This window comes from Myodes glareolus, chromosome 8 (assembly GCF_982192425.1).
Source record: "Myodes glareolus chromosome 8, mMyoGla1.1, whole genome shotgun sequence".
NCBI lineage: Eukaryota > Metazoa > Chordata > Mammalia > Rodentia > Cricetidae > Myodes > Myodes glareolus.
The window spans coordinates 39,492,893-39,518,295 of NC_142033.1; the positions used below are offsets into that span (position 1 = coordinate 39,492,893).

Here is a 25,403-nt window from a genome sequence, read left to right on the forward strand (position 1 = left end):
TTCCAGCGGGGCAGGTTACATCTTGCTTCTCTGTGGTCTGGGCAAGAATGGAGAAATGGGCTTCCTCCTTCTTAGCCTTCTCCTGTTCTCATTGCTCCGCCTCTACTTCCTGTCTGGTTGACCCACCTATACTTCCTGCCTGGCCAATCAGCGTTTTATTAAAATACATGATTGACAGAATACAGATAATTCTCCCGCACCAACAATCCTCCTGCCTCAGCCTCCCCAGAGCTAAACTGCCTTCACACACTGTCTCCAGGTGCTGTTTAGAAACTATAGGTACCAATTTCACTTTTATATAGATACTTCATTCTTTGTCCACAATTCTAGCCTTGCAGAGTTGACAAACTTGGGTTTTGTCAAATTGATGTTTATCCTGTCATGAGGCCAGCTAGAGTGGACACCTGATCAGAGCACTGATGTTTCCTTCTCCATGAGTTGAGTTTCATCTTCTTGCCTGGTGTATTGTGTCACTGTTGATCTTGGTTTATTTTATCCATGTGATTGTTTTCTTTTGCAGGGAATGACCTCAATCATATAAATTTGATTTTCCCCCAATCTGTCCTGCAGTTTTTGATTTCCCTCTGGTAGTTTTTTTTTCTCTGCAGGAATAATTATCATTACACAGTCAGTTTAATCAATAACTGTGTGTCTTGTTTTCTGACTTAGTTAGGAAACCTAGGCCTCTCCCATGAGTGCATTTTAACAAACTGGGCAGGATTGAGATGGAAACTACAGCTTAACCTTATTCTGTTTTCTTTTTTATTTTCCAGTTGTCTCAGTTTGAGTTGAACTTTGAAATTTAAAAAAGCATCTGTAGTCAAGGCAGTGAGGTTGTAGCTCATTGGTTACATGCTTGCCTAGTGGGCTTCAGCACTGCAGACAAATAAATAAGAAAGTAAATAAACATCTCATAGTCCATGTTATGATTGAAAGATAGACATGATTAATTAGGCTGGGTACTTTCTGATTTTTCTCTTAATTGCTGTTTTGACTCTTCATTTTCATCTAATTGAACAGTACTTACAATGCTGTGTGGCTTTAAGCTACAGGAAGCTACAGATGATGCAGAGAGCTAGACATGCTTTCTCCTCTTTCTCTTAACTGGTGCACGCCCACCATGCCTTTGTCTCTTTATGAGCAAAGTGCCCCTGGAAATTGTCTAAGGAAAAAAAGAAGATGAGACACGTGGATGTTGGCTTGCATTTTTCTGTGCAGGCAATGGGTAAATGCCCAGAGTTTTAAATATTTATGCATTTAGCGTAGTTCTTATTTTAAATAATATAACCTTCCTTTTTTGCCTTTTTTTTTTACCAAAAGTAGATATTTTATAAGATTAGGGAGTGTAGTGATGACTCCATGCCTGAAGCATCCTAGTCAAGCCATCTTGCTAGAGGATGAGTTGCATGTGGTTTTCCATGGTCTTGATAAGAAGGTCACTTAGTGGGAGGGAGTTCTTATGTAATACATTACAGAATGGAAGCCTTTGTTAGGGAATGTAGAATGGGATCTGTCTGTGTAAGTATTTCAGTTGTACATCTAAAGTTATTTAAATACTTTTGAAAGTTTGATCAATAATAGCAGCTGGGATTTTTTAAGTGAATGAGTAATAAGACATATAAGATTTCGAAAGATTTTTACTTTGGAACTCTTGGAAAGAAAAAGTATTCATATTTCAAGAAGTGAGTGGATATTCCCTTATGCTTTGGCCTCCCCAACAAATAAAACTACAGCTGCGACACAGGAGTAAGTAGATTTTGATTATGGGAATATTTCATACACTCACAAGTAGTAAACATTTAAGTTTACTTTTATTGCCTTTATTGATTTTTCGGAAAGAGGTGTATGTGCCATGGTGTTATGTGTGGAGGTCAGAGGACAGCGTGTAGAATCAGTTCTTGCCTTGAGTCCCAGGCACCAAACACCAGTCACCAGGTTTGCCATCAACTGCCTTTTCCCACTGAGCCGTCTCATCAGTCCCAACAGTAAAACTACTCTTTATAAATGAGAATATTTATAGAAATGTGTTCGTTCTTCTATCTTCCCAGTGACAAGTCATTTGAAAGTTATTAGAGCCCGTACTTAATACTAAACCAATAAAACCAATGATAATTTTGAGAATTCTTAACTACAACCTGCTAGCAAAGATATCTTATATAACTTGTGTAATCCACCAGCCAGGCACTGATATTAAATAAAGGGAGCTGTGTAATGTTGCAAACGCTCATCGGTTTTACATCATCAGCTCAGGGAGACATACTGGTTCCATTTATTCGACTTTCTTCAGTGACCTGTCCCTTTCTCATTGTGATTTAGGATGTCAGGAATGTCTTGGTGCTTCACACATTAGCGTTGTCAAAACTCCGTAACTCAAACTTAAATTATGATTAAAATCTTCTGGACTGTGATTACTTATTTCATGGAGATGTTGATTTTTCCTCAGTCAGTTCTGAAACTTTTATACATTAAAAAAAATGTTAACATTTACATTTTCAAGGTGCATTTCAAAGATACTTTGAAGTATTTCGCTGTGCCTACTTACATACTCCTGGGTTTTAGTTTGAGTTTCTTAAATGTAGGGTCATGAGATTAATAATAGAATAAAAGTTAATGCAGATCCTATTTGTTTCAAGTAAAGTACATTATTCATTCGTTAATGTAAAGAGTCAACCACAATACAAATCTCATATACATTTGTGATTATTTTCCTTTCTGAATAGCATAATATGATATACTCAGAAATATTCTTATACATATTTATAAAGGTTGTCAAACTATGAAAATACTTTATTATTCACATTTTTATATTTCATACAATCATTTGTATTGTTACTACATATAAAGAGTTCTCATTTGGCCAAAGTAAAATCATATTTTAGTAACCTCATTAATACTTAGAATAGTTTTTAAAAGCATGATAGTCATGAAATCAATTATTTGAATTCATTGAGGGTAATCATTCATCATTAGTTCGAAGTAAATGGATAGGCCCGTCTGTATAAGCAATCCAACTTTGCTTTATTTTTTTCCCCTCTAGGCAGAACTCGCAGTTTGGAGATGAAAAAACGTTTAGTGACTCCTCACTGCTGGAGAATCTCCAGAATAACCACGTAAGTGACGTCAGCACGTTCTCTGTCCCCCGTAGGTGAGCACTCGTGCGTCATTCTCAGCTGCCCTCCATCTTTCTAGTTTTTGTTTTTACTTGCATGATCTTTTTTTAAAGATTTCTTTTACTTTATGTGTACCAGTGTTCTCAATATCTCATATGTCCAGGTGCTTGTGTCTTTCCCTAGATTGGAAGTTTCCCGCTGTGATTTTATTGAGCCTATTTTATACGACCCCTAAATAGGAAGGGGAGATAGGATATAGTTAGAGTAAACAGAATTCAAATATTATTAAAGCTAGAGGAAAATCAGAAAGTCTACAAGGACGGAGTGGGGAGAAGATCAGAAGTAGGGAAGAGCAGGTTGTAGGAATGAGAATAGAGCACAGGAGACTGGTGCAGAAGCAGGATCTAACCTAGCTGAGCAATACAGCATGTGTAGACGCCAGTGGGATTCTTTAAAAAAAACATAAAAACAGCAAAAATGAAAGTAAACTAAAACACAAGGTACTGTATCCTCAATCCTAATCTCTTCTTGCTTATACTGTTAGAAAATGCCTTTTTTCCCCCTCAGCTGCCGTAGTTTTAACTATTGGTAAGAGCACCTGCCCATCTTAGTACCAACTTACGACACAACCTTAGTACTGACTTATGACATCATAGCCTTAGCACTGACTTATGACATCATAGCCTTAGTACTGACTCATGACTTAATAGCCTTAGTACTGACTTATGACATCATAGCCTTAGCACTGACTTATGACATCATAGCCTTAGTACTGACTCATGACTTAATAGCCTTAGTACTGACTTATGACACAGGCTTAGTACTAACTTATGACACAGCCTTAGTACCAACTTATGACACAACCTTAGTACTGACTTATGACATCATAACCTTAGTACTGACTCATGACATAATAGCCTTAGTACTGACTTATGACATCATAGCCTTAGTACCAACTTATGCCTGAGTACTGACATGAATGGATGATATATGGTTGATAGATAGATACATAGATACAAATTTATAGATATATAGTTATATTGGAGAAAGGGAAGGTGGCATTACAGAAAAATGCACACATAATCACCCCCACTCAAAGGTTAGATGTCTGAAATTTAAATCTGACTAGAAATTACAAACAAATAAGTGAATATTTTAGAATATGTCTTCTGCCCACTAAGGACCAAATTTATCATCTTTTTCTCTCATTTCTGTTTAAGAGCACAAAATCAAGTTAAATAAATGTTTACAGAATGAATGAGGAAGTACAAGAACAAATAAACTGAGTTCTAAATCGGTTTTCTTCATAACAGCTATTGGCTGTAATCCCACACCCCCAATGCTTTCCAGCTGTACTCTTAATAAATGGCCGTGAAGTAACATTACTGCCATTAGTGTCAAATGTTTAAATGAACAGGGATAAATTATGTGTTTATTCCTCACAGCCAACCGCACCTATCATTTGTGAATTTCTCACAATGATGGCAGTCTGCCACACAGCTGTACCAGAGAGAGAAGGCGAGAAGATTTTCTATCAGGCAGCATCTCCAGGTACCGAAGAAGCAACAATGGAGCATTTTTCTGTAGAAAGTTGTTCTGAAATTTGGCATTATAGAACTTAAATTTTCAATTTAATTTATAAATGGAACATAACCAAATTATGATTTTAGATTTAAAACAATTGGATCCTAATTAGAAACTTGGTTTTCAGGGTTAAGTGTTTTGTGTGTGTGTGTGTGTGAGAGAGAGAGAGAGAGAGAGAGAGACAGAGAGACAGAGAGAGAGAGAGAGACAGAGAGAGAGAGAAAGAGAGAGAGAGAGAATAGGTTGCTTTGTGTGTGTGATTTTTCTCAAATTAATTATATGGAAAATTGAGTCATAAAGTATACACAAAGGAATAAAAGTATTTGTGTACATGTAATTGTTCCCCCTTATAAATAAGAATAAACTCTTGCATGATAGGTTTTACACATAGTCAGATGGGAGATTTGTTTGCCTAAAGAAAGCTGCTATGCATGGTTTTAGAACATAATTCTGCCCTCTCTTTAGGAATTGGAGGGCACCTTTTCTGTGTTCACTTAGGTGAGGAGAGCTTCTTGCACTTCAGGGGCATTCTATAAAATATTTACTGGTCATTAAGCTATTTAGGTTTGATTTTAGACTTATTTCCAAGATAAAATTAGGTAAATAATCCAAACTTTAAGGGAAATGATACGCTTTGTATTTTAAAACCATATTCTTAAGTAGTGGTTATGTCTTGAACAATGCATCAAATTCCTTAACCAGAGTAAGAAATTTTGTTGTTTCACATAGAGCATATGTGTGGTATGTATGTATATGTGTATATGAGTGTATGTATGTGTGTGCACATATGTGTATATGGGTGTACGTGTGTATATGTGTATTCACTTTGTGTATGTATATATGTGTGCACATGTGTGTATGTGCACGTGTGGATCTGTGTGTGCATGTACATGTATGTGTGGATGGATGGATGTGTTGTGAATTGTGTGTGTGCACGTGTGTATCTATATGTGTGTGTGTGTCTTAGCACTCTCAGCAGTGACAAAGCTTGGTGACACGGTGAGGAAAGCAGCTGACATAAACTAAGCCTCTGTTCCCTTTAAGTGATTCAGATCTCAGCATTGGAATTAACACTCAACCATTTGGGGAGAATGGATAAATCTTAAAAGACTTCCTGCCGTGGATTTGGAGAAAGGTGTCCTCAAGTGTATGCCGACTAAGGTGTCCATTCAAGCTGTCACTTTCGGGTGTGGGTCATGAACGGTTGTTCCCATTCCTCTGGCATCATCATGTACACAAAAAGGAATGAGTTTCAGAGCATGAAGAAAGGAATTTTTAACCGAGCAGAAAACTGCATTGTGCCAGTTTCTTTCCCTTACATTTTCATACATCATCTTTTTCTGTCCTGTTTCTGTCACCTGTTCTCTGACACAGATGAGGGAGCGCTGGTTAGAGCGGCCAAGCAGCTGAATTTTGTCTTCACCGGAAGAACTCCTGACTCGGTCATCATAGATTCAGTAAGTCACTTGTATCTTACGGGCGCTTTAAAACCTGCATAGCACATTCTTGTAACTTCCGAGATAAAGGCAGTATGGAAAAGACCACAGTGGACCAAAGTCACCTATCCAGGGTACCACTGTCCATCCTTTCATTCGGTTCTTTCAACCCTTAGCAAAATTGTGTCTGATCATACGCTCGATGTACAATGTTGAGTCTTCCAAACTGGATCTATCTACTGATTTTCTGTTCTACTAAAAGGAGATTTATCTGCCTGGAGTCATCTTCCCATTTGTTTCTTCTTTAGATTCCAGGCATTATTAAATGTTTGGTTGTGTGAGTATCCAGAAGCCTTGGTATAGTGCATAGGCCTGTTATCACAGTGCACGGGAGGTAGGATACAGGAGGATCTGGAGTTCAGAGCCAGCCTGGGCTACACGAGACCCTGTCTCAAAACAGCTCACAACAAAAAGGTCATTCTTCAGGATCTGCTTTTACGGGGGAAGTTTTGAACAGATTTATCACAGCAGGTAATATCCGAGTGGCTACAAGCAGACCATGGCTAGTCATCAAAGAAATGAAAACCATAGTGGAGCACTACTGTGCACCCGCTGGGAAGACTGAAATTAAAAATCACTGATGGAAACAAATGTTAGTGAATTTTTTGAAGAGTTTTCTAGTAAAGGAAAGCCTGCCTCAATCCAGCAGGTATATTCAGTTCTCAGTTACTTAGGAGAAAGGGAAGTTTGTATCCACCATAAGAGGTAAAATGGAGTGTTCGTGGTGGCTGTCTTCGTGGTTACGCCAAACTGGAAACAAATGCATATCAGCAGGAGAGGATGAACAGGTTGAGATCTGTCTGGCCATCGAAACAATGAAAAAGGTGAACTGATTCTTGAGTAGTGTGGATAAATCACGAAAACTCTATATTGAGGAGGGAAGAATGCCAGGCACAAAGGAAAGCCTCCTTTATGAGCCCATCTGTCTGCAGCTGGAAACTGTGCAGACGTGATTTATAATGATAGAATCTTGAACAGTCATTGCCTTGGGGATGGGGGAGAAGATTGATTGGAAATGGAACGAGAGAATTCATTATGGATCAGATGTTCTGCATCCTCAACAGGGCGGTGTTTGCACAGGCAGTACCCTTATCAAACTATACAGTTTGCATTGAAGAGCTCTGTGGTTTATTTAATGTGAATGATAGCTCATTTTAAAAATTATTATTAGTGTTTTTATTACACCTGTACACGTATTCATAGCTAAGCATCTTTGTACTTGGTATCTTTTCATTAAACTCTTTCCTAACTCAAATTTTTTTCTTAAAATTCATTTTCCACTATTTCCTAAGGATATATTTTTGACATTTTTTATTGTATCCTTTTCTTTCCCTGACCTTGTGGGTCCTTGCCTCCTTAGCTATGAAGCTCAGTATGGCCACAACAGATAATCTTATCTGTTGGCTTTCTGTCTCAGTCTCCACTGGGGCCTCTGTTGTTCTTTCGCCTGTCTCTCTGACACTTGACATGCTTCTGAGCCCTCTCCTGTCTTTCACTATTCACTAATCTGAAAGTTTAGTAAACTCTCTCCCGCAATTCAGAAGGAGGAAGGGAAATTGTGTTTGTGTTGACATTTTATAATAAAAATTTGTGACAAGTGATTATTTCCAAGAAACCTAAAGTGTTTTCATTTCTTTTATTCTGCAGCTGGGGCAGGAAGAAAGATATGAATTGCTCAATGTCCTAGAGTTCACCAGGTAAAGACACCTGCTCTAGAATTTGTGGGGGGGGGGGATATACATTTTCATTCATTTTTTTTTGTTTTTCCTATATATAGCTGAAATGTATGCTTTACTCTTATGTATGTGTTTAAGCAGGATATTAAGATCTTCCATGTGGTTTAAGTGTCCTATCTGTAGACAAGTCATGCACAGTTTTCTTCGGGACATGGGACTGTGTGGCTTCTGCTGGCAGTTCAAAGGGTCTTTCTGTGAGGCAATTGCCTGAATCCCAGCTTCAGGACAAGACTAAGAACCCTGTGGCTGACATGTTAGCTAGCCTTCCGATATAATATCGAGTGTCTGAAACAGTCACCTCCTAAAGATGAGTTTATTTTGACACGTTTTGGAGGCTGCACTCCATGACCAATAGCCTAGCTACTCTGGGCCTACACCAAGGTAACACATGAGGCAGGAACACAGGGAGGAGTAAACCTGCTCACCTCATGGCCTGATGTTCCTACCATGGAGTCTTTGAAGATGGACTTAGTGCTCATGAGATACTTAGCAATCTCAAAAGAGAACAAGAAAGTAGACTTGGTTTCACAGATGCCCCTCAAAGCCTATCCCCAATGGCCCAAAGACCTCTGACTTTTTAGAGATTCCCACCTCCTAATAACACCTCTCTGGGATCAGTCCTCCAATACATGGGGCCTTTGGGGGGTATATTTCAGATCTAAACTATAGCATCTAAAGACCTAAAATCATAGATATACTAAGAGGCAACAAGATTTAGGTGGAATGAAATTAAGACTCAGGAAACCCCTGTATTCATTGTATGTTCCTTATGCCCACTTGTCTCGGTGAAGTAAGAATTACCATCTAGTAGGAAGGACCAGAAGCAAAGTGAATGTCTCACTCACTCCTTTCTTAAAGAGAAATAATGTTGGCTGTGTTCATCACTGTGACAAGAACCTGCGGAAACAACATAAAGAAACAAAACTTAATGTTGGCTCACGTTTTAAAGGGATACAATCCATCATGGCAGGGAGAGCAAGGTGCTGGAGCTCCATGGATAATGGCAAGAGCTTGTGACATGCCTCATTAAATTCCCATTAATCAAGGAGCAGAGAGATCAGGGCCAGAGAGCACCAAGCCATAACCCTGAAGACTTTTCCCCAAGTAACATCTTTCAGCCAAGTAGGCCTCGTCTCCTAAACTAGCTCTCCAATGAGAGGCCAAGTGTCAGATGAAGGAGCTTGTGAGGATGTCTTTGCACTCCAGCTAGAGCAAAGGCCTTCAGCTCTACCACCCTACTCAGACTTACATTGGGCCTTGTTGCCTAGCCACCCTATGTTCACAGGACAAATGGGCCTTACTCCAGGACCTCTAAAGACTGTATGTCCTCTCAGAGGACACTTCAGAAACGAAAGCCCAAGAGAGAACAATGCTTTGTTTGAGAAAAGACATGCCCACCTGTTTTTCTGAGCTTTCTCCTACAGAAGCAAATTTACACAGTGTCTGGGAGAGACAGTTCCTTTTGTATGCTAACTTTGGTGACTGTTTTGATCCCGAGTGACCACGTGACCAAATAGCAGGGTCTTCCGAGATATTAAACACTATCCTTGTGCTATATTTTCCAAACAGCTCAAAGGAAGAAGCTAAGTTACTTACTTACCTAGGATAAAATATTCCCGCATACATCGCTCATCTCTGTCTTCATGATAAAGTGTCTTTTCCAACTCTGTTTGTGTTAAAGGTGATATAAACAGCATATAAACTAGCATATAGATGTGGTTTTTGAACAACTCCATGCTAATGAAAAGTGCTGTGGAGAAAAATAAATCAAAAGTGAGGACTTTCAGGTCCTTGATTCTGTAGTGAGGGTGGGTGGGCCTCAGCCTGGAAAGGGAAACGAATGTGATGCTGTCAAGCTGTCTCCATGACAGTTTGGATCAGGATAACGGTGGTGAGAATGAAGAAAAGTTGATGGGCTTTTTACACTTATTTGAGGGAGATCGGTGGAACTTGGCTATAGATTGGACGGGTGGGGCAGGAACAAAGAGAAGAAAGGGGAGGGTGAGGATCCTAGTTCGGACAGCTAGGTATGTAGAAATTCCCTTTTACAGGATGACAGAGATAGGAATAGCAATCATGTGGTAGATGAGATGTTTGGAAACACTATGCTTTAGATGTCTGGGAGACGTACAGACGAAAGTGTCCAGTAAGGACTTGGCTATAAAGCCAGTGTAACATGAAGGGGCCTGCTTGTTGGGGTTTCTGTCCCTCCTGGTACCCCAACAAGTCTTCAAGCCCCAAAGAAAATCACACAGAGGACTCCATAAGTTATAAAACTGATTGGTCCATTAGCTCAGTCTTCTTATTTGCTCTTGTAGCTTATATTAACCCATTATTCTTAGCTGTGTTAGCCACATGGCTCCATACCTTTCACAGCCGGGCAGATTACATCCTACCTCTTCAGTGATCTGCGCAGGAGTGGTGGAGGAAGCTTCCTGCTTCCCAGAATACTCCCGTTCTCTTTGCTCCACCTCTACTTCCTGTCTGGTTTTCCCGCCTATACTTCTTGCCTGGCCAGTCAGCATTTATTTAAAATATGATTGACAGAATACAGACAATTCTCCCGCACCAAGCCAGAAAATAAAACCAAAACTATGGTTGAAATACCCGTTTAGTAGTCACTGGTCTCCAACTGATACCAAAAGTTTATAAGTCAATAGGATCTTCTGAATATAAAATATAGATTAAGAAGAAAGTGGAAGGCTGATGACTGAGCCACTTATGAAAAATAATTCTAACTGTTAAGAATTTATTGCAAACTAAGAATTAGCCAAATATTGTGGCACAGACCTGTAATACTCACTAATTTGGAGACAGAAACAAGAAGATCTCAAGTTCAAAGCTTTTCTGGGATGCAGACAAGTTTAAGGTCAGCTCAGGCCCCTTACTCAGAGCTTGCCTTGAAATGAGAAATGGATGTGTGATATACATTCTTCATCGATAGAGTGCTTGGCTAGCCTGAGCAACTATTGCAAGAGGGGGCTAAATAAAATCAAGTTTTTATTGTTAAAGATACAGAGGGCAAAAGCAGAATGATAAATAGCCCAGAGCTGAGAGAAATCTTAAGAAGAATAATCACCTGTTCAGAGGCAGCTGCCAGTGTAGGTAAGGGGAAGTTTGGGAAAGATCTGTTGAGTATTCATTGGGATGGTGGGAAGATGGGAGTGGGTGGGGAAATGGGTGGAGCCTGAATATAGACGTAGTTCACCCAGAGTTGAGTTATAGAGTTGAAAGGACTTGTGACTCACAGGGGAGGGTGCCTACTCGGTGAGGTATAAGGGAGACACTAGAACATGCTTGTGGATAAACATGATCCACATAGAAGGGGAAAGGGGCAGATTCACAGGAGAGCTGAGTGGTTTCAGAATGAAGCCACTGAGAAGGTGAGGTGAGCTATTTAGCCATCCTGTGGAAGGACAGGCTCTGATCAAAGCAGAACTACTTCTACCTGGAGTCAAGTAAATACGAGGGAGGAGGGAGCAAACATAGCCAGCTTTGGAGGCTGAAAAATGTGAGGGACTAAGGGTTGAGTCCCTGAAATCCAGAGTTTGGAGCAAGAAGGAAGCATGGAAGGACTTGGAGAGTCAAGAATGTGTGCCAAGGCCTCGCAGGGGTCAGGGAACCAACCTCACAGAGGGACGAGATGTACAGGTGGTCAGTGTGGAGCACCTCTGCTTTGTACATCCCATAGTAGTCCCCTCGGGCTCGGTGACTTTTCTCTGCAATGGCCATCTTACTTGGATGGATCTCAGAAGAGGGGTCCCAGGAGCATTTAGAGATTCTGCCAGGAGAAGTAACTTGGTGATTCTGGGACCATTAAATCAGCACTGAACTAAGAATGTCATGGGCCAAGAAGGGCTGAGTTAATGTGTAGATGAGACCAGTTTGTAAAGGACTATGTTTCCACCCTGGCTGAGGTCTCACTTCCTCATGGTCAACCATACTCTAAAAATATCTAATGGAAAATTCTAGAAGCAAACAATTTCTAAGTTTCAAATACCTTTTACTAAGATATATTATTATAATTGTTCTTTTAGTTGCTGCTGTTAGTTGCTTACTCTAACAAATTGAACAATGTCATAGGTATATATGTACAGAAAAAAATACATTATTGGGTTGGCACTATCCCAGGTCTTTGGCATCTTCTAGGGGTCTTGGACTGTACCCCTCTCAGTAAAGAGCCTGCTCCAATCATTTAAACAACAATGAATGCTTATATTGCTTCTTAAAAGTACTAGCATTTGCCTTTATCTGTGATTATATAGTTAAAAATATTGTTTCTGATTTTAATTTTTAAAGTGAAGCCTATAACCATCTATTAAGATACTAGCTCAAATAATTTTCGAATATTAACATATTAAGCATGTTGCTACTCCAGTGGGTATTAACTCTTACAGGTGTCTGGGGAACTGTTTGGCTTATTCCTTTAGGACAGTAGATGGTACTCTGGTGACGTCAAAAATCTAACGTGACTCTCCGGGGCCCCCAGCTGTGCACTCGGGAGATAATCTGTATATACGAAAGATTATGGCTCATAATTTGATCAGATTAATTTTGCCACCTTGAGCATTAAAATCTGCGAAGCCCAACAAGAACCTGTCTGTGTAGATCTGCGGTATGATGACCCATTGCAGAAACCTCTGTATTTCAGCGCTAGGAAGAGAATGTCGGTGGTGGTTCGCACTCCCTCCGGGAAGCTACGGCTTTACTGCAAAGGCGCGGTGAGTCTTTTTTTTTTTTTGCCTTTCACAGTTTTGATTTATGGTGGTTTATAATGTACGTGTTAGGCATCCTGCTATGGAAATGTAACACAGATGTTTAACGTGAAACTGATGACATCCACGTTTGTTGGTGTTTTATAGTAACAGCCTTCAGCCTCCTCTGGTGAAATAGTGAATTCCTTCTGGATAAATTTGGTGCTTTGAAAAAGTCTGGCATAGGTTACTTTTGTAATTCGATTTTTAATACAAGATATTTGAGGTTTGTGTTATATTAGCTCTGTTAGTGGATGACTAAATACAGAAAATATTTTTAAATTGTATTAGAATCTAATGATACACTCCAATTTTAATCTACTTGCCTAAAGAGCGTAGAAACGGGGAGAGGGTTGGCTCACAATTATTGCCGCAATTTCTCATTTGGTATTGCTTGCTTGTCTTGCTTTAAATATTATAGGACTGCTGATTGTTGGTTGGCTTCAGCATGTGAGTAGGTTATATTGGCAGAAATAGTATTGCCTATTCCAACTGAATTTCCCAATGAAAAGAGTGTTTACACTGATGGGAAGCATGAGAGCCCTACCAACCAGGCTGTTCTTTGCTAGGATTCGTCAGGACTTTCCCCCTGAGGTACCCTTTGCCTGGAATTTTACAGTTTTAAATGGACTCAACAAGTATGCTTGGTTCCATGGAAACAGGGACACTAAAGCTAAGAAAGCCAAACCTCTTGTTTAAATTCCTGTCGAGAACCTTAAATGCCTTGGCTTTAAAGCCTTGAAACACAATTTTTGAATGCCGCTGGTTTTAGGACACTTTGATAGAATTATTTCATGATGTCTTATGAATTTGGATATATAGGGTTTTTTTTTTTTTGGTTCTTGTGTTCCCATTGATTAAGATGCCAAACATGTGTTCATCATGAGTGTTTTATCTTCAGACTTTGAACTTGACTTTAGAGATGTGACGACAGGACCTAAGTCATGTGAGGCGCTTATGTCTAGCCAGGGAAGTACGTGCAGAGTTGGCTAGGATGTAGTGCTGAGTCACATGGTACAGATTGTCCTTGTTCCTATGGCAACGTACACAGTAAGAGAGTAAAAGGAAACTAAGACCGCCCGTTCACTGGTTGACGTCCCATCTGGTTTGCCACACCCAAATCACGCCTTCGCTTTACAATCTTGGACATTCTACCTCTACACACTTACTGGAGGGAACTAAAGCATTGGACAGAAAGTTAAAAACATGGATTTTTTTTTTTTTAGCCACAGAGATTGTTTGCACAAATTCACATCGTGTTGTGTTGTTTCCCCTCCAGAACAGAGATGGAAAACAGCAACAACTGTTCGACAATGGTAGTTTGTAGATTGAAATGGACTAGCTGAACAGGGGCCAGGCAGAAGGGTTTTTATGGATTGACTTTGGGTGAGGGGTTGTGTTGGGTTTGCCCCCATACCTGTGCTCAAGAGCAGGTATTTTCTTCTTGATCATTTCCTTGTTACTGGGGGAGATGATTTGAGGGCTGCGAACAGATGCAGACAGAGGTTCCGTTTAAACCTTATCATCTCTTCCAGGCAAGAGCCGCTAGGGATGGCTGGAGACAGGCACAGAGAAGACTGGGAAGGAAGATTTAAGGCTTAGTAATTGATGTTTGCAGGTGCTGAAGGAAAGGATTATCGGGGATCATATGGGGATTTCTACTTGGCTTGCCGAGTGGACTAACACTGCTTTACCGTGATAGAGAGCTGGGAATTCTACACAGGGCTATCAGGTGCTGAAGCCTGGATTTCCCAGGAAAAGAAATTGGAGTAAAAGAATCTGGAAAAATGACCCAGCTGTTAAGAGTTTTTGCTTACCTTCCAGAGAACATGAGTCTAGTTCCTAGCACCCACACAGCTCCAGGGGAGCCAGTTTCTCTTTCAGCCTCCAGGGCACCCGCAACAATGATCTACACTCACATAGACACACTGAAGAAAAGACCAAGTCTTCTTCGCTCCACATTCCTTGGTTGCGTGTAGTTCATTGTCTGTGGGTGGAGCCTGTGGTAGCTGGAATGAAAGGACCCACAAAGGTGTATGAGGAGCGCCACCACTAGGAGGTGACCTTGCTGGAGGAAGTGTATCCCTGGGGGTGGACTTCAAGCTTTCAGAAGATTAACTTATGCCCAGTGGCTCACTCTTCCTTCCTGCTTCCTGAAGACTCAGATGTAGAACCCTCAGCCCCTCTCAGCGCCATGTCTGCCTGCATGCTGCCATGCTTCCTGCCTTGACAATAATGTACCAGACCTCGAACTATAAGGAGCCCCAATTAAAAGTTTTATTTTATAAGAGTTGCTGTGATCATGGTGTCTCTTCACAGCAATAGAAACCCTGGCTAACAGAGGGCCCCTGAGACTTCAGCCTTCAGTATTTAGCTTCCCTGTCATTTCTGGAAGATGCAGTCTCACAACAGACTTTCTGATCTTTCTAAGCCTTTCGACCATGATATTCGCTGAGCCTTAGGTGCAGGTGTTGTGTTGCAGATGTATCTACTATGACCGGCTGGGCTCCCACAATCGGTTGATCTCTGCACTCTGACCAGTTGTGGTTTCCTGTAATGGTCCCTGCTACAAGGCGAAGTTTCTTTAGTGGGAAGTGAGAGCCACACTTAACTGTTGGGCTAAGGGTGAGTTTTAAAATGGAGTTAGGAACTGTGGCCGGAGGAGGTTCTCCTCCAAGATCCATAACATCACTAGTGCCAGGTCGTTGGCTAGGCTTCTAGTACCAGGCATGATTTCCCTCCCATGGAGCTGGCCGTAAGTCCAATTAGGGAGTTCAGGTGCAAGCCAGCTCCCCTACTCTGAGGCCAAGCCCAAAGTGCTGAGCTTTCTAATCATGCAAAGGGGCTGCAGAAAAAACTCATGCCAGCCCTTGCTAAGACTATAAAACCATGAGGTTGGCATGCGTACAAGAAAATACAGAGCCAGGGATGTGTGTGGAAATCTCACACCAGAGGAGCCAGGGCACCATAACCAGAGAAACATGGATTCGCTCCAGATTAGACCATCTGTGTAGACGCTCTGCCTCAGGGTGTTGGAAGCTCGGCACGAAAAATAAAAAAGTTATGGCTATTTGCATTCAAAAGACACTGGGAATGGGGATCTGGTAGATGTGCAAGGTGAGTCAGAATCTTAAGCAGTCTTTAAAATCAATAAATGAAGTAAATCCTGAATTAGGCACAATTGAGGGGAGACTGAGGTTAGTAAATTAGAAGACAGTACTGAAAATTCCCAGCAGCATACCGTATAAAGCAGGGATTGGGCTGGCATGTGATTTATAGTTCCTGGTTTTTAAGAGTTTCTGTAAGGAAAATACCTTGCTTTGTTAATTTCTAAATTAAAAAGGAAGCATATACAGTTTACAATTTGCATCTGCGATCATAGCCAGTTAGAGAAAAGGACCATTTACTCATCTAAATCATTAGTTTATTCGAGAAGTTTACTCTAAACCACAGGAAGACTCGAGAAACTTGACTAACATACTTGATCTTACAGGAACCTTAAGGAGACTGCAAATATCAAAGTAGGTATCTCTTAAAATTCTTTGTTGTATCCAAATTAGACCTTCTCTACAATCAGCTGCTTTTGGCAGTTCTCTCCCACATCAGAGGCAAAGTTTAGCTAATTCTTAATGGAGCCTATCACAGAAAATATTTGTGCATATTTAAACATGAGCATGTAGTGGGCTGGTGAAATGGGTGAGTAAATAAAGGTCCTGACCGTGAGTTTAATCCCTGGGACCTGCGTGGTAGAAGGACAGAACCCAGACCTGTAAGTTGTTCTTTGATCACCAAACACACAGCATGGCACAGTGATTACGTCATTTTCCCATCCCTTTCCCTCCTTCCAATTCCTCCCATACACCGTTCTTTGCTCTTTCGAATCCATGGCTTCTATTTCATTCATTGCTCTTTTATGTGTATGTACATATGCACATATATTCCTGCTCAGTCTGTGTCATGTTACTTGAATGCACTTAGTCACTGTTCTCTTGCTATGAAGAGATACCATGACCAAGGAAACTCTTAGAAAGCCTTTAGTCATTGGGGCTTTTTGGCAGTTGCAAAGAGCTGATCCATTATCATCCTGGTGGGGATCGTGGTGACAGGCACTGGAACAGCAGCTGAAAGCTGGAGAGTGGGCCTCTTGTGGGCTTTGGAAACTTCAAAGCCCATCCCCGGTTACATACTTTGTTCAACAAGGCCATGCCTCCTAATCCTTCTAATCCTTTCAAACAGTTCCTCTTTCTGGTGACTAAACATTCACACATATAGGCCTATGGGGGATATTCCTAGTCAAATCACTTCAGTGTGTTTTTAGGGCTGGCCATTTGGTACTGGATAGCCAAATGGTGTGATCTTCCCAGGGGAAGACTATTTCTCCCATCATTAGCATTCCTTAGACCTCAACCCTACACACAGAGTTTTTTCTTTTTTAAAATATATTTTGGTTGGGGCTGGGGAAATACCTCAGTAGGTAAGATACTTAGCATACAAGCATGAGGGACCTACGTTTGATCATGAAAACCCACATAAAAGTAAAAAATAAATAGCGTGAAGTTGTAATTCTAGGAGAGGTAGAGATGGAGGATCTTTGGGGTTTGTTAAACAGCCAGCGTAGCCAACAGGTAAGCTCCACAACCCAGTGAGAGACCTCATCTCGCAAAAATAAGGTGACTATCTCCTGAAGAACAATACTGGAGGTTGACCAGTGGTCTCCACATGCGTAAGAATACGCACATGCATACATGCACATATGGAAAAATATGTCCGTAAACATAGGGCTGAATTTGAACTTTAGTCTTAAACACAGTAAGAACCAGAGGTGGTGTCCCATGTCTTTAATCCCAGTGCTTGGGAGGTAGAAACAGAAAACCAGAGGTCAGCATTGTCCTCAGCTACATAATAAATTCAAAGCCTGCCTGAACTACGTGAGACCCTGTCTCCAAAAAGCAAAAAGATAAAAAGCAAGAGGAAAACAGTTTTTTGAGTAAACAATCACCAAAAAGGAATGATTAACCGCGGGTTTAAGTTTTCCCAAAGCCTCAGACCTATCCATAGTAATAATAATTTGGCTGTGCCGCGCCATCTACAACAATAATCCGGTCACTGTGGTTTTCCAACTTTTCCTTACTGAGGGCCAGGGTACAAGATAACCAAGTTCCCTGAGGAGCTTCCATGACTTCTAAGTCTGAACTAATGGCATATACCTCTTCTAGTGTCTAGGGAGGAATTTTTTTTTCACTCCTAAAAGCGTGGCAGATTCTTAAGTATTTCGTTCTTCACAGGCAAGCATGGCCAACCACTGTGACTGTCATTTGGAAGCCTGTATGTGCTGCAGAAGGCCACAGCCCTTGCTTTTCTCAATACCACAAAGAATGTGGTCAATAATTGCTTCTTTTGAGCACCAGTGTGTTCAGATATACTGCGGAATTCAATTCAACCTCCCTCCTCTTTCACTTACCACTTCTGTCTTTCAAGTTTTTAAAAGGTTTTCTTCCTCTGAAAATGGGCCCTGTTAGCCTTGTGGAAATTTTCATGAACCGCTATTTAAAAAAAAGAAAAAGAAAAAGAAAAAGAACTCCAAAATGACTCCTTTCCCTCCCAGGAAAGAGCCGTGATCGCAAACTGTCATTTCCTTCTCTGTTTCCCTTCCCATCCACTACTGGAAAATGAAAAGAAATTCATAATTGGGGCTTGGGCTATTCCATCTGTTCTGAGGTCACTTGGTTGTGTTTCTCTCAAGGGCTCTAAATCATACTCCATTAGTCAGTTTCCAGATCTCGGCCCGAGCCTGGAAACCCCACGGTGGGTACTACCACCGAGAGAGTAATTGCAGGTAAATGATTTATTTTTTCCTGGTCTAATAAAAAGTCATGAAGGCTGAATACTGACGTTCTTTAAGACATTAAACCAAAGCCAGCGAATAACTGAAGGAACAATAGGCAATTTATAAAGGAGAAAAGAGCAGAGGGAAGTAAATGGCGCGTAAAGCGAAAGCCAACGGCACTTTCGAATGGTTCGGAGGAGGGTGGGTAGGATCAAAGCACACTGTATGGCAGTTTCAAAGAAATAATATTGTTTTTTAATCCGGGAGTTTTCATTTACAAATTAAGTCAACCAAGTTTCAGAGCTAGACACAGACACAGAGATGTCGGCCGTTTGAAGCAGCTCCAGGATTGAAGGTCCTCGTGTGTCCCCCCTGAACATCTCAGGACATTTGGTAGCCCGGTGCTGTGCCGCCTCGACTGTGTCCCTCTGTGAGGACAGACCTGGAAAGGTGCCCTTGTCCCTGGAAGGGTCTAGGGTAGGATATGTCTTATGTCCACACTGTAGCCACTGAGGCTCCAGCTCATGGGGGAGCTGCACAGGACAGATTCTTTGTCAGGCAAACACACCCAATATTCCCTGAGCCTAGACCATTTTCTGCTGAATATGATTCACAAAATTCTACAAAACCTATAGGGAGAGCGCTCTCAGCCACTTAGTGGCTCCACTTCTCAGGCGCTAAGGCTACAAATGAAGGCCACCAGGCCCAGTTCCGTCTCTGGGTTTCCAACCAATTCTAGATGAGTTACAATTCTTACTGTGTCGTAAACATTATGTGGAAAACATTATCGTACTGTTCATGGAATTATCCCAAGAAAGTGTGTGTGCATATTCTCTGCAGACCCAACCTTACAGGCCAGATTACATTTTCTGCCTGTGACTGATTGAATCCATGGATGCAAACCCACAGGTCCAGCTGTATTCCTTCCTGTCTTTGGGGAATCATTGTTTCTCATAGGCCAAAATAATAATAATAATAATAATAAAAAAATAAAATAAAAAAATCTGTGCTTAAAAGAAAACACCGGGAGTTTTTGTACAGATTCTCAACTAATAACATTGCTGACCTCAGTCTTATTAAATCCAGGATACTTAATTAATCCACTGCACCTTCTGCTTATTTTCCAGGACACAGTAATTTATGAACGACTTGCAGAGACTTCAAAGTACAAAGAAATCACCCTAAAACATTTAGAACAGTTTGCTACGGAAGGTGAGTATTATATGAATAGAACTTGATTGAAACATGAAGAAATCATGGACTTTTGATATCTTGCAGGATCATTGGCAGTTCCACTTCCGGATTTCTTAGATGAAGTGTTGGTTATTGATGATAACCTAGATATTCCTATGCACTAGTCCCACAAGGTTTCTTTCTTAAGGAGAAAAAAGCTGAAATACCGACAGACTTTGGCCCTCATTTGATCTAGTAAAGCCTTTAAATCTGTGTTACTTTTTAGAATGAATACCGTTTAAATACTTTACCTTACATCTCATGGAATTAGTTAAGAAAAATAAAATAACTGAGCTTCTATAATCTGAACAATAAAAAGAGAAATAAATACCTATGTTATTATGAAAATTTATAAACTGACTTTTTTATTTTTATTTTTATTGAGCTCCACTCAGTGTCTGTGTGAGGCCCAGGAGTTTGTGGTAAAAAAGCTGCCCTGTAACTGTTCTGAAATGCATGATGATGTACGAGGCCAGCAATACAGGGTCTAAGATGTTCTGTATTAGAAAAGTGAACGAGGACCATCCAGCCTTCTGGTCCATGAATCGGAGAATGTGTATTATCGCATTGCTGCGCTTGATGGCGGCATTCACCGAGTGTGTAAATCACCCACCTTCGTTTTCATTCCTCCTTCAGCTAGCCCGACCCCTGCTCAAGTCCTTGCTCCTTCATGATTGAGTCTTTGAAAAGATAAGAATGTTTTCTAAAAACATCAGACCAAACTAAGTAAATAAATAATAGGCTTCGGAATAGCAGGGTGTGATGTTCTCCAAGTTCCCAAGAATGCAAGAGCTCAGAAGTCTACACCTCGCCCAGCTGGGTATGCCAGGTTTAAGCCGCCCAATTTCAGGTCACACAGGTTTGAGTTGGAGGTCTGAAGGTCTGGACAGCGCCACGCTGGTAGTAGCAGTATTACCCAGGCTCTGGTTCCCCTGTTTGAATTGTCTTGGCCCCCATCACAACCCAATTCTTTCTGCCCTTGAGCTGAAAGACTTCTTTTCCCATGCTGCCCCTGAGGAAGTCTCCAGCCACATTCCCAAAATAGGGAAAGAAAAACTGCTCTAATACAGCCCAATGCCCCAGTGGTCAATAACTCTGCTCCTCTCTCAGGAGGTAGAGCTGTCTTGCAGACAGGGAAGGGGAGTTGGGGAAAGGGAGGTAAAATGGATACCCCGGCCAATGAGTGCAGAGAACACCGTATGTCCCAGGAAGTGAATGGCGAGGAGTATAGGCAGACAGTTGAAGAGTGTGTGCCACCCTCTCGGCTGGAACTTTGTCCTGGGGGACCCTAGATGTGAAAGAAGGGTTAAAGGGGCTTGGAATTGTAAGCAAGGTACAAAATTTAAAAGCCGAAAGCGCATTCCAAGCATTTGATATTGAGGTTTGTGTCATCGTTAAAGTGAAGACTACTCAAAATTAGATTTTGTTAAATATTGGAAACGTCAGACTCGTGACTCGGTCTTCTGTGGTGTGCTGGGGCATGCTGCCTCTTGCAGGGCTGAGGACTCTGTGTTTTGCTGTGGCTGAGATTTCTGAGAGTGACTTCGAGGAGTGGCGGGCTGTCTACCAACGAGCATCCACATCGGTGCAGAACAGGCTGCTGAAGCTGGAAGAGAGCTACGAGTTGATTGAAAAGGTGCGTGGGGCGTTGTCGCCTACAGAAAGTGCATTTCCACAGATGTCCAGTCTTTCCTTGCTGGGGGACCAGTAGTATCAGAAGCAGGCTATGTAGTAGGTGGCTAGTGGTTGTCTAGGGTTTTCTGAGTTCATTTCTTGGCGTGGGCCAGGAAAGACAGAAGACAAACCTCCAGAGAAAGGTAAAGAAGCAGCTTTATCCCTTCAGGGTGGGAAGGGTCTAAGGCTGAAGTTCTCTCTATGGATGCTGGCTTGGGTATGCTATAGGGCCCCTGGGCCCTTTCTTTCTCCTTATTAGCCCTCCGAGTCGCCAAGTTCTCCTCACAGTGCTTTCTGGGAACGAGAAGTCACAATCCCAGGGAGCCTGTTTTCACTTTATTTTCTCCCTGCGTCTTTCTAACCCCCATTCAGGTATTCACAAGACTTAACGGTTGGTCCTCAAGATCAGCAACCAGCAAATCTTAATTATGGTCCAAAATCTTGCTGAAAGGGCCCAAGGACTAGGTATTGTTGTGTATAGATCCTCAGTGTTCCTAGTTTTGTGTCATGATTTGAACTCCTGACCAATATATGTCATTGCTTCTGTATCACTGAAGACTTGGGTCATGTGCACACACAGACACACATATAGGGACATACATACAGGCACATATACATGAGAAAATACGTGAGCGTGAACATGGACACATACACTTGCACATGCACACACAGAGAGAGATCTACATATACAAGCACAGACACAACACATACATTTATTATTGATATGTTTATGAAATATGAAATGATGCGGCTCTGAGGATTTGTAGCGAACCTGGTGCCTTCTCTTGCACTGGAGCTGCATTGGGCTGCACCCACTGTGTCCTTCGCCATTTCTGTCAAATACCTTGATTTTATGCTTAAAGAAATCAGGTCCGTTCAGGCTGATGGTGGTAGATAGCCTGATACGGCAGCAAGACCTCCTGTGTCCTGGATGATTGACAGCAAGCTTTTTGTGTAGTCCTTACTGTGTACTAGTGGTGTAGTGCACTTTCATCTGCTAGCATGCTGGGAACTAATTAGTAAGTAGGAACCAATTGTCCCTACTTCCAGATGAAGAAATCTAGGTGACTGAGAGGCTAAGACCCTGAACCAAAGGCACAGAGTTCAAGAGAGGATTAGCCAGAGCCCTGTGCTCTGATGTATTCAAGGGCCCTCGCTCTAGCTTGACCTTGCCACTCAGTCACCACCCAGTTACCTGATTCCCTCAGTGTGGGATCAGCATGGGATCGAGGGAGCCTCCAAGGTGTGGTCCACCTGGTCATGCCTGCAGGTGGATGAGGCTGACATTTTTTTTCCTCTGTGCCGTGAAACTAGGTACTTCCTGGGTTGGAAAGCAACTAGCACCAAGACCTCCCAGGACTCGTTCCTCTTCACTCACACCCATCCCACTCCACTCCCCACAACCCTTCCCTTTATGTAACACTAGGGAACATCTTGTTCTAGCTACGGTGGTTTTCTCTGACCCATGCCGATGCCACATAAAACTCAAGGTAGTCTTCTGTCTCCATAATACACTGCAATCACCTTACGGCTAGTATCTGGTTTATTACATGAGTTAAGAAATATTATATGCCCCTTTATGCTTATTATTTATTATTTAAGGGGAAGACACCTAGATGATACACATCTATGATAAAAAAAAAAATCCACCTTTTAACTGGGATACACATTCAATATTTGTCCAGCAGATGGCGATCGTGAGTTATATTAAAATTTAAGTTTCCTGGGACCGTGTTCCCCCCCCCCACACACACACACACTCAGCTAGTATACAAATACAGAAACCTCCGTAAGACTGCCTTTTAAAAGAATGAAAAATAAAGGAATTTAAAGCTAACTGATTTTTAACATGTGTGATAAGCCACATGTTGAGAAATCTAAAATGTAGATGTGTGGGGAGACAGGGTCCCATCCTCAACCAGCCTGCGGGTTTTGTATGCTTTCCTACTCCTAACATGGGGTTCTCCTTCAGGCTCTCATTTAACTAATGCTCACTGAAGGATTAAGGCAGCTAGACCACAGGGTGGCTAAGCGAATGAGGACAGCTCCCTGAGGCCTCTAGACACCACCGTGCTCTGCACAGGTTCTCTAGGTGAGGAACTTCGAGGAAGGACCCGCTCTCTTGGTCTGAAATGGCTCTCTAAAGATTGTTTTGCCAGATACAGGACAATAGTAGTCTTTGGGGACTAGGCAAAGTTGGGGGACAATAACACAGGGGTCCAGGTGCCTGAGTTCTTTTCTCTGGAAAGTGTCTCTGCCAGCCAGTCCCATTCCCTTGAGGACTGCAGGGTTTTCACGCGTGTGAGGCTGAGCAGGATGGCTCTGCTATGTGTCCGAATGTCCCCTCTCTGTTAAAACCAGCTGGATTCACACTCAGAAGCTGCGGTTACCGCCCCCTTGCAAACAGCCTAGTGGGACACTTTGAACAGAGAGGCCACCTTAGGTGTTTATTTCATCCGCCTTAGTTTTTTTGGCTGAGACACAGATTGTGCACTCTGGTCCTTACGTGTTTGGAATCCATTAGCATGTAGACGGTGGTATTGGACTGAGAGTCGAAGGCAGTTCATTTTTAAACTGTGAGAGTGGTTTTTGCTTTTCTCTTTCTTTTTAGAGCAGAGTCCATTTTCCAAACAAGACACTGGCTCAATCCTAAAGTATGCAACTGATGATAGCCGCGCTGCTCCAGTTAGCCTGAGGGCAAGAGAAGCCCCTACAGTTCTCCCCCTCTGCCTCCACCTTGCTCGTGGTGGTCCATGAGGGGCTTCCCAGGACTCTGGGCTCCACTGAATACAGTCTGAAAACTGTATCATGTTACATCTGTGCGCGGCTGTTTTAGAAATGTGCTTTATAAAGGGTCAGATCATCAGTGTCCTGCAAGATACTTCTGAGCATGTTTGAATTAGTGATGCAAGATGCCATGGATACAGTAATCATGTTACATTGAAAACATTCTAAATTGGAAAGATTTGTAGAGCTTTTCCTAAAGAACTATAGTTTTCATGTATGGCGGACCAAGTGACATTTTTACAGCGTCATTAAAGCTGCAGTTATAAACTCTGTGAAGTCTCATATCCCTCCAGTATTTGTCCAAACTAGTAACTCGGTTTTTAAAACTCAATTAAAGCCATTTTCCTTCAGGGGGTTATAACTCCTGCAAAAGCTTAAAAATATGTGGCTAGGTGTGGTGTCATTTGCCTTAGTCCCACTACTCAGGAGGCAGAGGCAGGGGGAGCACTGTGAGTTTGGGGCCAGCCTGGTCTACAAAGACAGCTCCAGGCCAGCTGGGGCTACATAGTGAGACTCTTTTTCAAAAAGATGGTGGATGGATGGACAGATGGATAGATAGATGGATACATGGATAGATGGATGAGTGAGTGAGTTGTTGGGTTGATGGATGAGTGGGTGGATAGGTGGATGGATGGATGGATGGATGGATGACTGACTGAGTTTGTGAGTTGAATGGGTGGGTGGGTGGGTGGGTGGATGGATGGATGGATGGATGGATGGATGGATGGATGGATGGATGGATGGATGACTGAGTTTGTGAGTTGAATGGGTGGGTGGGTGGATGGATGGATGGATGGATGGATGGATGGATGGATGGATGGATGGATGGATGGATGGATGGAGGGATGGATGGATGGATGGACGGAGAGATGGATATTAAGTCGATACAAAATAGGCCACATCCAAGAGAATAGTGACACTTATCCTTGCCATGACCCTGTTACATTTCTCCCAGATCATCCATATCTTAAAATGCCCCAGATTTATCCTGCAGGACCACACTACAGGAAACAGAACATAGGAGGTCCAAAAATGTTCCCAGACACAGCCCTCTCTGTTGACAGTTATTGTTAGAGAAGATTTGGGATTTTAGCGTCTGTCTGTAAAATTTATTCATGATTGTTCAAAGACAGTGTTGTTTGGGTGCCAGCATTTGCATTCCTCTTCAGAATAATAATTCTAATACTGTGGTTTCTTTCAAG

The 25,403-nt window shown here is 41.8% G+C and overlaps 1 protein-coding gene across 8 annotated transcripts in view; it reads left to right on the plus strand.

The window, feature by feature from the left end:
• Positions 1-25,403, plus strand: part of Atp8a1 (ATPase phospholipid transporting 8A1) — a 216,597-nt gene that overhangs the window by 89,814 nt on the left and 101,380 nt on the right. For all 8 annotated transcript variants that reach the window (XM_087908979.1, XM_087908984.1, XM_087908978.1 and 5 more), the window contains 7 exons: positions 3,038-3,110; positions 4,556-4,661; positions 6,069-6,151; positions 7,838-7,887; positions 12,578-12,647; positions 19,635-19,719; positions 21,237-21,376. In XM_087908979.1, coding sequence (XP_087765105.1) covers positions 3,038-3,110; positions 4,556-4,661; positions 6,069-6,151; positions 7,838-7,887; positions 12,578-12,647; positions 19,635-19,719; positions 21,237-21,376 — 607 coding nt within the window. The remainder of the gene's footprint in view (positions 1-3,037; positions 3,111-4,555; positions 4,662-6,068; positions 6,152-7,837; positions 7,888-12,577; positions 12,648-19,634; positions 19,720-21,236; positions 21,377-25,403) is intronic.